The following is a 13,350-nucleotide window of genomic DNA, read 5'->3' on the forward strand; positions in this document are numbered from 1 at the left end:
CCTGCAGCTCCACTTCCATGGGATCCACAAATTCAATCACTTGGGAAAATGTTCTGGATTACTAGGGGTTAAGTCAAGTGAGGTGCATTCCCCCTTGTGAACTTATCTCTTTAATTTACAATTGATACTTTTATGGGGTGCCAACAGTATAGATATCATAATACATCTGTAACGGGTCTTTGTACCCCAGCTGGGCACATCCGTCGAAACTGTGTCTCCTGTCCTCCAAACGCACCCACAGCCTGCGGAGAAGCCATACCCAGCCCATAACCCCTCAATCACGAGACAATCCACACAGGTATTGAGGGTTAGCCATGCAGAGCTTAAACTGTTTATTACATTCCAAACCATACAGTTACAAACAGCTAAGGGGCACTCCCCTTAGCCCTGCAAGGGGGGGGGGATGAGACAAAGACCAACCAATGAGAACTGAACATTTGTACATTTGAACCAGGCAGTCTTAGTACACACCCCCTGCGGAGAGATGTCTTCAGCTCAGACAAGTGTCTGTGTCATGAATCCACACCCTTAGACACAGGAACAGGAGGGGGGGTGGGCTGTAACATTACATTACATTAACACAATGCCATGAGTCCTGCCATCTTCCTTTGTTCTGAGGATGAATGAATAGAAAATAAAATGCAATAAAAGGCCAATGTCCCAAACTCGTAGAAAAATGAAACAAAGGGGTTTACAATCCAGGGACAGGGTGATCCGTCACAGTGCTCCCCCCTTGTGGAACACTCCGGCAGACCCGGCTTGACCCTTTTCAGGTCAACTTGGGGATGTCCGGATTTAGGTTAGGGGCTGAGTTCCATTTGCTGGGACAACCCATCAGCGTTGCCATTCTGCTTACCAGGCCAGTAGTGGATGGTAAAGTCAAAAGGCTGCAGCGCCAAACTCCAGTATCTTCTGGCCCATAGTCTGTCGGTAGGAGGCTTGCGCACAGTCCCCTCCAAAACACACAGTGACAGTGGGTTCTGTCACAACATCCAATGCTGGACCCTTTGGTCTCCATTCCAGCAGCTGCAGAGTCATATGCAGCCGATATGCCCATCCCTCCCCTTTACCTGATCAGTCAAGGGGCACTTTGTGTTATGTGAACCCGATCACAAAATACAAAGGCTTCTGTGAAGGGGCAGGCAGAGATGCTGTATGTGAGAAGGCAATGTTTCTCTTGTCAGAGCTCCAGGAGTGTAGTGATAGCTGTGTTTCTAAAGCTCCATAAAACATTTGGATGAAAACTAAAGAGATAAGTCCACGAGGTGGCATGCACCTCGTAAGACTTAACTCATGTGCAGGAGTAATTCATCCTGGTACACTGGCACTGTACCGAAAACGTAAACAGAGCTGCGCATGCGGAGCTCTGTGTACATTCTGCAGGGGATTGCAAACAGGCCAGTGAGTTTATTTTATTGCAGGAAATACATTGCATGTCTCTTCTACAATGAAGAGCCTACATGTCCGCAGTGTGTTTTTTTTTTTTTTTTTTTTGCGTTTAGTTCCTTGTTAAAGGATTGAAAATAATTTTTAGATTTGTATTTCACAGCTTTTAAGAACATTTAGAGATAACAAGTATTTGTCTATTAGAAGGGAATATAAACAAGAAATATTTTCCAGCATGAACTGGATTTCCCACGTCCAATCCCACAGAAAAATTTTGCAAGCTCTTATTGCTTTATCAAAATGATCAAAAACATTCACAATCCATTAATTGGCATATTTACATTTGCTTCAGCATATACAAGCTGATTTGCCTGAGCCACTGACTGTGGAAATAGATGGACCAGACAACCATGATTCATGGACTGAGAAATCTGCCACAACAGTGAAATTTCCCATTTTTCCCTTAAGCTATTGCCCCTTACAAGAAATAAGAGGAACAGTTGTCACTGAGACCGGAAGATACAGACAGGAATCAAAACACGATTAGAAGTCCCAATAGCTCCTCATAGCACCAAAAATATATATATATATTTTTTTATCTATACCGTTGTTGGAGACATTGTTGGAAATCTCCCCAATAATCTCCCGATACAGATGGCAATAAAAAAGTGACAGGCCAAGACTGTAAACCTCAGTTTTGCCTGGAGGTGATCTTTAAATTGAATTTTCTGTGGATGTTACATTGAATTTGATTAATTTGTCTTTTTGTAAATATCTCAGTTATAACATTATACAGGCATTAATAATAGATTTGTATATTTTTTTGTATTAGGGAGGTCCTTATCATGATACACATGCAGAGGATGGGGCGTCCTCCAAAGAAAACCGCCATATTTACAGTGACACAGTCCCTCGAAGGGTTGGAAGCTTCTACAGAGGTAAAAGCTGTTCATTGGAAAAAGTTATAACTACTGCACTAATATTTTCTTAAGCAAGGCATGGAAAAGCAATAATGTAATAAACATTCATGTTAACTAATGCTGTCATTCAGTATGATGTCAAACAGGTTGTGCCTCAGGGGGACTAAGAGCACCATGACCCTTGCTGTAACATTTTTGATGTCCTTCACCTGGTACTGTGGAGGTGGAGACAGTGATTCTTTGTGACCAGAGAATAACCATTCATTACACATTGAAGTAGATTTTTTGTTTTATTTATAAGTTCTATGGATCAGCTTCTTAACATAGGAGGCATATTCAGTTTATTGTAAAGCAGTGCTGGAGAAATATGTACAAAATGAATAAAATTGTCCACTTTAAATTCTCATCAGCTTCTTCGTCTCACTAAATCATCTTGCATCTTATCATGTAATTGAATGAGACTTTTCTATGCTTTGGTGGCTGCAATATAAATCTGACAGGAAGCAGGCTCTGTACCTTATAGGAAATACATCATAAATCGATATACTGACAAATTTGCGAAAAAAGTTAGGAGCCAGTTTTTTTTAACCACATGCCTACCCACTGTTTTTTTTTTTTTTTTTTGCTAAACAAAAATGAAAAGAAGACCAAAAATTTAGAAAAAAAAATTCATTTCTATTATACAATTTTCTAAATATAGTATTTTTCTTCTTCACTGATGTGCAGTGATGAGGCTGCACTGATAGGCATTGATGAGGCTGCACTGGTGAGACTGCACTGATGAGGCTGCGCTGGTGAGGATGCACTAATAGGCTGCAATAATGAGGCTACCCTGATGGGAGCTGATGAGGCTGCACTGATGGACACTGATGAGGCTGCCTGGATGAGACTGCACTGGTTGACACTGAGAGGCTGAACTGATGGGCACTGATGAGGCAGCACTGATGGGCACTGATGAGGCTGCACTGATGGGCATTATTAGCCTGCACTGATGGGCACTGATGAAACAGCACTGATGGGGCTGCACTAATGGGCACTGATAAGTGGCCGCACCGGCTCCTGGCTGTCCAGGGGATGTCTGACTCGAGGTCATTGCAGAGCCAGCGCAGCGCCACTGCTTCCTGCTCTGAAGTAAGTCTGAGACAGCTCGGCCTGGACCCACACCCAGTGACCTTGTAGGATAAGCTTGAGGAGCAGGGAGAAGAAGGCTCGAGTCCACACCCCCATGATGTCATTGAGAGCCGCACAGGGGATACTTCCTGCTGGGGCTCTGCTCCATCTGTCAGCTCTGATCCTCCCCTGCCCTGCCCCTCCTACTTCAATGCAGCCCACTTTTTTCACCTGCTCTTTACAATCCCGCTCCTCTCCTCCTTAAATCTGCTCTCACAGCACTGCTCCTTCCCACCCCCGGTCTCGTACACACACGACACAGTGAAACCTGCCTGCCGGGACACCCAGCAATGTCAGGACTAAAATCATGAGTACGCATGTTGCGCCCGGCTGCCCCCCCCACACTACAGCCACTGAGGCTGACAAACATCCAGGACGCAATTTCTACTCGCGATAGTGACCTGGTGACTAGGGTTTGTCGAGCCCTGTTATATGTTATGAGTTGGACCAAATACAGAAACTATGGCAGTGAAAGACATGGAATCTATGGCTACCATGGAGTAATGATTTTTAGAAGGACTGTAATTATTACATTTAATGGAATAAATCCTCCAGTGCCAGCTACGTGTTTTACAGTGCCTTGAAAAAGTGTTCATACCCGACGTGGGGGGGGGGCGTGGTCGCCGCGTAGCCGCATGGACGCTTGAGCTCGCAGCTCCGACAGCCCTGAGAGAACATCCATCATCATCGGCGCCCTGACTCAGCACATCGAGCCGCCACTTACCTCCGCTGAACCCGCATCACTCCCTGCCTTTGCTGCCATGGCGAGGAAGAAGAAGGACGGAGGCCAACCGCGGCAATTGCAGCATTTCTTCATGGTCCAGGACAAGCATAGGGGACAAGATGGCGCCGGCGGCAACTCCCCGGCCTCTTCTAGCGGGACGCCCGGCTCGCAGCACGGATCTTCACCTCCAGCTCCCCAGAAGGCTGGACATCCCCGCTCTCCTTCCGCATCGACCCCGCTGTCCAGGAGCCCAGCAAAAAGCAGGCCCAAGATGACTGAAGGTACAGAATCTGCGGAGGTAAGCCCGGGAGACTCCTCGTCCCTGAACTCCACTAGGGAACTCACTGTCAACTTTGACACGTTCCCTGTAAGCGATCGCCCAGTCTCAGAAGCCAGATTGAAGGACATGATGATGTCCTTCCGTGCATCCATGCACGCGGACCTCATGGAATGTGTGGGATCCTTCAAGGTAGAAGTTAAGGCCCTGGGGGGACGGATGGACAAGGTGGAATCTAAGATGGGGGAGTTCGCAGCCTCCCATAATGAACTCATTGACGCCCATTATACTCATGAGGAGGAACTGGATAGACTTAAGAGCAAAATAGCAGACACGGAGGACCGCTCGCGACGTAACAACGTCAAGATTCGGGGGGTGCCTGAATCGGTCCAAATGGGAGATCTAGAGCAATACGCCCATGACCTGATACATGCGGTCCTCCCATCTATCCCCTCCACGGAGCTGGTGATCGATCGAATCCACCGCCTCCCTAAGCCATCTCACCTTTCAGCTGACATCCCAAGGGACGTGATCATGAGAGTGCACTTCTTTCATGTAAAAGATCGGCTAATGGCGGAGTTCAAAAAGATGTCCCCTATACCAGAGAAATATGCCCGGATCCAGCTCTTCGCTGATCTGTCTCAGCATACCTTACAAAAGAGGAGAAACCTCCAACCTCTCACCAAAGCGCTTAGAAACCATGCCATCACATATAAATGGGGGTTCCCGGTCAAGCTTACAGTAACATATAATAACAAGTCATTTGTTGTTACATCATTGCAGGAAGGCCTGGATCTCCTACGCACATGGAGCATCCTCCCGAATCAGGACTCAGCCCATTCTGCACCCTCTACCCAGGTTTCCCCTATTCAGGCGGACTGGCAAACGGTTTCCTATGGGAAAAAGGGTAAAAAAGCTCCCTCGAGCTCGCCACCCATTAGCAACCCGCACTAATTCTCTCTGAGCGTCTGGCTACTCAGACCATTGGTGCTTTCAACCCCTCCACCAAGATGTGCAGCACGACTGCTTTCGAGCTTACGCTCTCCTTTTTACTGACTGTGTTTCTGTTTCTTACCCGTGTTTTTGTTTCCTTAACCTTTCCCGATACCATCCCTGGTCAGCTCACCCTCTGGATGCCCAGGACCTGGACTCACCGCCTTGATCCTTCGTGTGCCACTGGACACCTGCCTTCTGCACCCCATGGTCGCCTTCCAAAGGACTTCCTAGAGATGCATCGAGACACAGGTACCTTTATCAGTCCTTTGACTCATACACATGCCTGTTAAGATTACCACCTTTAATGTTAGGGGCCTCAACCACCCGGCCAAACGGGCATCTATGTGGAAAGAGGCATTGAAACTTCATAGTGATGTCTTGTGCATCCAAGAGACACATCTCCAGGCCACGTCTGCGCCGGTAATGACACACAGACAATTCCCACATATCTTTCAAGCCTCGGCCTCTCAAAAACGCAAAGGTGTCCTCATCGCAATCAGAGATTCGGTAGCTTTTTCCTTGGTGGATACTATCACCGATCCAAATGGTCGCTATTTGATAGTGATCTGTGAAATCAACAACATGCCATTCACGGTGATAAATGCTTACTCCCCTAACAAGCTTCAGATCAAATTCTGGAGGAAAATATTCCACCTAATGACCAAGCATGGGAGGGGCTTCCCAGTGGTGTGTGGAGACTTCAATATCACATCTGACCCTCAGATGGACACCACCTCCTCTCCCCGCCGCTCTCCACCTGCTTTGCAGCCCCTGCTCCACTCAGTAGATATGTATGATACCTGGAGATGCCTCCACCCGGGAGAGCGGGACTACTCCTTTCACTCCCAACGACATAATTCCTACTCCCGCATAGACATGATACTGGTGGACAAACGGTTGCTGCAACTTGTGCAAGCCTCGGATATACATACCATTACGTGGTCGGACCACGCACCGGTCTCTGTGGTGTTGTCCGAGTCAGGATCCCCTGGCCCTGCTTTTTTGTGGAGAGCGAACAGTCAGGTCCTGGAATCCTCTCAACATGCTCCCTACATCGCACAGTGCTTGCGGGACTACTTTTTGACCAATGCAGGTTCCGTATCAGACCCCACAGTAGTCTGGTGCGCACACAAAGCCTTTATCCGAGGAATCCTTATTCAGCTATGTGCTAGACTTAAAGCGGAGTTCCGGGCACAAAATTCAATTTCTAATAATTACTGCATTGTATTCCTTACTCTCCGCTGAGTCAGAATTGGATATTCCCATAGTTTTTTTTTTTTTCACTTACCTGTTTACAGAGGTTTGTATACTCACCTTTCAAAGGACTTCCTCCCTCCTGTGCCTCGGCTCTCCTTGTCACTTCCTGCCGCAATGCATCCTGGGAGCTCTTCCTCGGCCCTCCCATGATGCACTTTGCAGTCACATGGGCGGCTGACCACTGTTCTCATTTCTTGACTCACAGGCCTACGCCCACTGGAATCAGGAAGAAGGGAAGACATTTCCCCACAACGGACTCGGCAATCCACAACAAAGATGGCGCCGCACATCAGAAATTATATAAAGTAAGATTTTATTCTTGCAAACTCTTTATTTCACCATTCTAACCAGGATTAGCGGATGTATCGATGTGTAAGGGTGATTGTTAGGGGGAGATTGAAAAAAAAAAAACGATTCTGTGCCCGGAACTCCGCTTTAAGAGGCAGAGGAGCCAGCGGCTAGACCACCTGCTTAAGGAAATTAAGAGGTTAGAACCCCTGAACAAATCTTCCCCATCACAGACGTTGGCTCTTCAACTTACCCGTCTGAGATCGGATCTTAGGCAACTCTTAGTGGAACAACAAGACAAACTCTTCAGGGCTCTGAGGATTTCCCATTACTCCAATGGCAATAAGGCAGGCAAATTACTAGCTCAAAAACTGAAGGCGAGGCGGATCAAAAATAAAATCGCATACTTACTAGACCCTGTTACCAACTCCAAAATTATGAACCCTCAAGCCATCGCCGACTCATTTGCTAAATATTATAGCTCTCTTTACAACCTAAAAGAGGATACCTCCACTCCCCAACCCACCGACCAATCCATTTCTGAATTCTTGTCCTCCATAAATCTGCCGCAGCTCACTGCTGCCCAGTTGCGGGAACTTAATGCCCCCATATCCCCTCAGGAACTTGTTAAGGCCATCCGTACATTGCCTAGTGGGAAATCTCCGGGCCCTGATGGCCTACCAAACCTCTACTACAAAAAATTTGCTGATGTCTTATGCCCACATCTGGCCTCAGTGTTCGGGTCGGCTGTCTCCTCTGCCTCCATGCCTGTTGAGATGTTGCAAGCATATGTTGTGACACTGCCTAAGCCTGGGAAAGACCCCAAGTCTCCTCCCAATTTTAGGCCAATATCGTTATTAAATACGGATGTTAAGCTGTATGCCAAGGTTTTAGCACTAAGATTGCACCCCATTCTGCCTACCTTAATACGAGAGGACCAAGCTGGATTTGTAAAGGGCCGACAGACCTCGGATGCAACGAGGAGAGTGATTGGTGTGATTGACAGGGCTGAGTCCGGTCGGGTGCCTTCTCTGCTGTTATCTTTGGATGCGGAGAAGGCATTCGACCGGGTCCACTGGGCCTACATGGAGCAGGTGTTGCAGAGGTTCGGTTTCGGAGGTCCTATTATATCTGCAATAATGGCGTTGTATTCCAATCCCTCTGCCAGGGTGTACACCTCCAATATGCTTTCCCAACCCTTTCCCATTACAAACGGCACGAGGCAGGGCTGCCCGCTATCCCCATCGATCTTTAACCTACTCATAGAACCACTTGCAGAAGCTGTGAGGTCCTTGAAGGCCATCAAGGGATTTCGAATAGGTTCACGCCACCACGTGGTCAATCTCTTTGCAGATGATGTTATCATCTTCCTGACGGACCCTGCTCGTTCCCTGAAGGCCACTCACGAGATCCTTCAACGCTTTAGCCTCGTATCTTACTACAAGGTCAATTTCTCCAAGTCCCTGATTTTGCCAATGTCCGTCCCCCCACACTTGTGTGCTAAACTGCGTGAACTATATCCCTACACATGGAAAACGCATAGCATTCCATATTTAGGTATCCACCTAACCCCTAAGGTATCCCAGTTGGCTAATGCTAACCTGCCACCCTTGATTACTAAGATCTCTGCTGAAAGTCACCGTATATCTAAAACTGAACTCACCTGGTCGGGCCGCCTTGCCTCGTTCAAAATGATCCTCTTGCCCCAAATTCTTTATATTTTCAGATCACTGATCGTACCCATTCCACGTAAATATGTTTTGCAGCTTCAGGCCGCTCTGAAGGGATTGGTGTGGAGGGACAAACGACCGAGGAGCACCCATAATCTGTTGGTCAGGCACTGGTCCGCGGGGGGAATGGGTATGGTGGATATTGGTGACTATCTGTTGGCCTCCCAGTTGGCCCAGCTGCGTTCCTGGGTGTCCTCGACACACGGGACCCCCTGGAGCGCAATAGAGGCGGAATTCTGTACCCCCTGGTCCCTGCGGTCGGTGCTCCTGGCTGACAGGTGGAGGCCTTTCCCTTTACGCGACCTGCCGTTGACAGTCCAGGCCTCCCTCCTGGCGTGGAGGAAATTCGCTCAAGGTTTTAGAACTGGTGATACCACACGTTTCTCTTGGGAGCTGGACGGGGCGGGGTATGTCAACCGTAGATGACCTTTTGATCAAAGACTCCCTCAAGCCTTTCCCCCAACTGCAACGTGAGTTTGGGCTCCCTTGCCATGAATACTATTTATACATCAGAATTGCACACCTGCTCCGCACATTATCGTCTCCGCATATCTATCTGCCCTCTTCTGGCTGGTTGTATCTCACAGGGGACTCGCGCTCCGCTAAGGGAACTTCCTTGTTTTATAACTGCTTTCAGCAAAAATTGGACTTTTGCAAGACTCCCCCCTTGGAGAAGTGGGAGGCGGACTTGGAGGAAAAGTTTACGGATGACCAATGGCGCATTGCCCTCCGCTCCATCAGGTCTGCCTCCTCCTGTGCCAACCATTGGGAGCTCTCCCAAAAAATAAACTTGAGATGGTACCTTACCCCCTATCGCCTCTCTAAGTTCGTCCCAGAGTACTCGCCTTTGTGCTGGAGAGGCTGCGGAGAAACATGTATTTTGGTCATGTAAAAATCTAACTAGCTTCTGGAACAAATTGTTTACAGTTATTTCGGCCATTACGGGAGTGCTCACCCGCCCCTCTCCGGCACTGGCGATCTTAAACTTGGGTATTGACCGCTTCCCCAAGGACTGTTGGAACGTGGTTACACACATCCTCTTAGCTGCCAGGAGCACCATAGCCCGACAGTGGAGGGCAGATGAGACACCCAAGGTGTCTGCGGTACTGGAACTAGTAAAGACTAATCAGGCATATGAGGGGGTGTTGGCCCGCAAGGCGGGTAGAGGACAGGAATTTGACACACAATGGTCCCTATGGCATTCCTGGTTATCTGGTAACTGAGATCTATATTATACTTATGTAACGGTTCAATTCTTAGAGTACCTATGCTGAAATGTGCATTTATGACTTCCTATGAGCTGACCCCCCCCCCCATCCTTCCCTTTCCTATTTCCCCCCTTGCTCCCCCTCCCCACATGTTATATTGCATTCTTGTTCTTTTCCAGACTCGGCAGTGGGTGCTCATAACTCGAGTAGTGCTAATCTTGCTGACTATGTTAATATCCGCAAATCTCCTCAGAGTGGACACATACCCCTCTAGCTGTCTCCCTTTCTCTCTCTCCTTTCCTCCGCTCCTCATTCCCTTACACTCCTCTCTATCCCTCTCCTATCCTCCCTTCCCCCCCCCCCTTTCTCCTTCTTCTTCTCCTCCTATCTTCTTCCCCCCCCTCCCCTTCCCCTTCCTCGCCACCTCTCCCATCTCCCCTTCCCTCCCTCCCCCACTCCACTCCCCTCCCCCCTTGTGGCTTGATCACCATCCCCCCCCTCTCTCCTTTCCTCCTCCTTCCTTCCTTCTTCCTCTTCTACTTCCTCCCTCTTCTTCTCGTTTTTCTAGATCACTTTTAAAGTTCTGCTTGTTTTGATGCTCCCCAAACTCAACTCCATAGCAGCTTGACAAGCTTAAACCAGTTGGAAATTTTGTCCAGTGTTTTAAGCTGGATCTCTTCTGTATACTAAGAGTAGTGAATGTGCAGTTAGCCACAGAAGAATAAATGGCATGCTCGCTTCCACCCACCCACGCAATGAAAAAGAATACTTAAATTGTGGTGTAGGGATCCCCTGCTGTGGGACACCAGATCTCTTTTTCTGTCTAACACCTCAGGATTCTAAATTATCTTGTGTATCTTTCTCCTGCTGTGATGCTACCTACCCACAATGTGCTCATGTACTTCCATCAGTATACCACTTCCTCCCGTCTTGAACAGAGATATCAGATATGATCACAATAATTTACAAGACTAGCCGAGAACAGCTTGTATAAGATCTGGAACTGTTTATTGAACAAACTCACACAGAATATATACCACACACAGGAGGACATCCCCCTCCTGATCATATTACCCTAACAATACAAACTGCACACAGAAACATAATTAACCTGAGATAATTAACTAGTCATCTAGACAGAAACAATAGGTGCATGGGAATCCACAACTAGACGGTGTTATAATTAACATGCTAATTAACTCAGCACTTAAACCAGCCTGAATGACTAGACTATTCGGCCTCTACAACAGTGAATACAAAGAACACATTATTAAAAGTATAAACACATCCCACAAGGGTTTGCTAGCAGAGACAATAGGTGTTCCAATTAACAATTAACCATGGAATCCACATCTAAGCAAAGCTTTGATTATTCAGGAGTCACAGACTTCATGGCAACGGTCTACAACAGGCTATATGGCAAAGCTCATACAATGTTCTATCATTCTGATACAGTGGAATTAATGTATCATAGAGGGATATTGTGGATAAATATTATTTTCCCATTTGAAGTAATCCAAACCATATTCTCAGTGTCCAATAAGTAGTTGTCCATCATTTTCTCAGTCACCCTGTGCCCCAATAGACACAGGGTGACTTACACATAAGAGGGACCTGGGAAACTGAGAGAGGGATTTCCCAACCTCTCTAAGGTAAGCTGGGTTCTACGGGCCCCCCAACCAAAGTGACTCCCATCACATGTCTCCCATTTCGGAAGGAGACAAACACAGGAGGAGACCCCAGACAGGTTGACTTGGAAGTTAATCCATAGTTCCAGTCCCCCAATACCTGTACCCACACAGTACCCCAAACAAATTGTCCAGAACAGAGCATTACTCACCCAGCCAACCTCTGCCTCTCTTGTAGAACATATTCGCCGCTGGGGAGGAGCATGCACTGGCCCTTCTCCCTGGAGTCATTTCAGCTGCTGGAGAGACTGGGTGGCTGGGCTCACTTTGTCATGCTGTTGGGGATCTGGGCCGACTGGCCAGCATCCCTGGGGTATACAGGTGGAGGCTGTAGTCCTATCCACTTTCTCAGGAAATCCATCCTTTGTTAGTTGAGGGCAGAGGCCAGCAGCACTCGGCTCTGTTGCCAGCTCTTCTGCTGGGTTGTTGTCCTCATTCTGGGGCACCGTCTGTTGCTGGGAAGGGGAGTCGGCTGCTCCATCTTCCTTACCCTCATCTGGCTGTTAGGACAACCTTTCTCCCAAGTGTACAGATCCTGGCTGGGAAGGTAAGACTGTTTCCTCCACTCTGGCTGACTGTTGGGGAGGGAGGATGACAACCTCTTCTCCCTTCTCCCCCTTGATCCGGATCTGCTGCTGGGGAGTGACTGTCACCTTCTCACCCTGGCCCTCCAGAACTGCGCAGGTGTGGGGCAGAGTTCTTTGACCCTCTGTCCAGTTGTTCATCTGGAGAAGTTTATTGTAACTCCATAGATGCTGCTGGCTGGAAATCCCATGTCCCTGTCAGTGGTGTAGCAGAAAGGCAAGCTGCCTCTTCTCTCAGAGAGGCTGAAGCTGCTGTTGTTGTTGGACAGAGATCAGGTATATTTGGCCTTGATGCCAGCTCTTCTGCTGGAGGCTCACCAGGTTGTTCTTCCTCAGCAGAAAAGTCTATTAAATCCCCAGCCTCTGGAATTGCTGAAAGTCTAGGGCACGGGCTGGTGGCACTTGGACCCAGTGGCAACACTTTGGTGGGTGATTTATCATCCATAACATCCTCTGTTGACAAATCAATTAAATCCCTGTTTTCTGTAATCTGTGGCTGGGGAATGAGGAGGGCTTCCTCTTCTCCCAAGCACTTGAATTTCAGCTGGACAGATGAGCTAGCTACTCAATCTCATGTACCTTTTATCCAGCTGCTGGACAGACAAACTCCTCCATTCAAGTTCACCCTGTGCAGAAACATATCCGCCATAAGAGCTCCACTTTCATAGCTGTGGGTTACTGTGCCACATTGCCGACTCTTCAGCCAGGATTTCCAGAATGTCAACTGGTACTTCTGGATATTGCCAGGCAAAGGGAGCCCAGCCCTAGTGCTGAGCAGAGTCTAGCAGCCGTCTGTAGGCAATCTGCAGCTCCCATTCCTGAACAGCCAGAAACTCCATATATTCCAGTGCCCAGAGCACTTCGGAGATGCTCAGGCACACTTCTCTTTAATCCATAATTTCCTCCAAGGAATTGCCACTCCAGATCGCTCCCAAAGTTTGGGTCCCCTGACCGCTTCCCATACAACAGTCCCAGGCCGCCGTAGCCAAAGCCTTCAGTTGGGCTGTCATCCGCTATCCAAGGGCATGCTTGGGATACATGCCACAGGAAGGCTCTATAGCTCTCTTGCAATTGCATCTCTGCCCAGACCAGCCTGCTTAACTCAGCTGTCTGCTCCTTGTG

General features: G+C 48.1%; 1 protein-coding gene across 4 annotated transcripts in view; it reads left to right on the forward strand.

Moving 5' to 3' along the window:
• CDKL5 (cyclin dependent kinase like 5) overlaps positions 1–13,350 on the forward strand; it is a 543,213-nt gene that overhangs the window by 503,714 nt on the left and 26,149 nt on the right. For all 4 annotated transcript variants that reach the window (XM_082245786.1, XM_082245789.1, XM_082245787.1 and 1 more), the window contains one exon: positions 2,219–2,324. In XM_082245786.1, coding sequence (XP_082101912.1) covers positions 2,219–2,324 — 106 coding nt within the window. The remainder of the gene's footprint in view (positions 1–2,218; positions 2,325–13,350) is intronic.

This window comes from Pelophylax lessonae (assembly GCF_965119305.1).
Source record: "Pelophylax lessonae genome assembly, chromosome: 2".
NCBI lineage: Eukaryota > Metazoa > Chordata > Amphibia > Anura > Ranidae > Pelophylax > Pelophylax lessonae.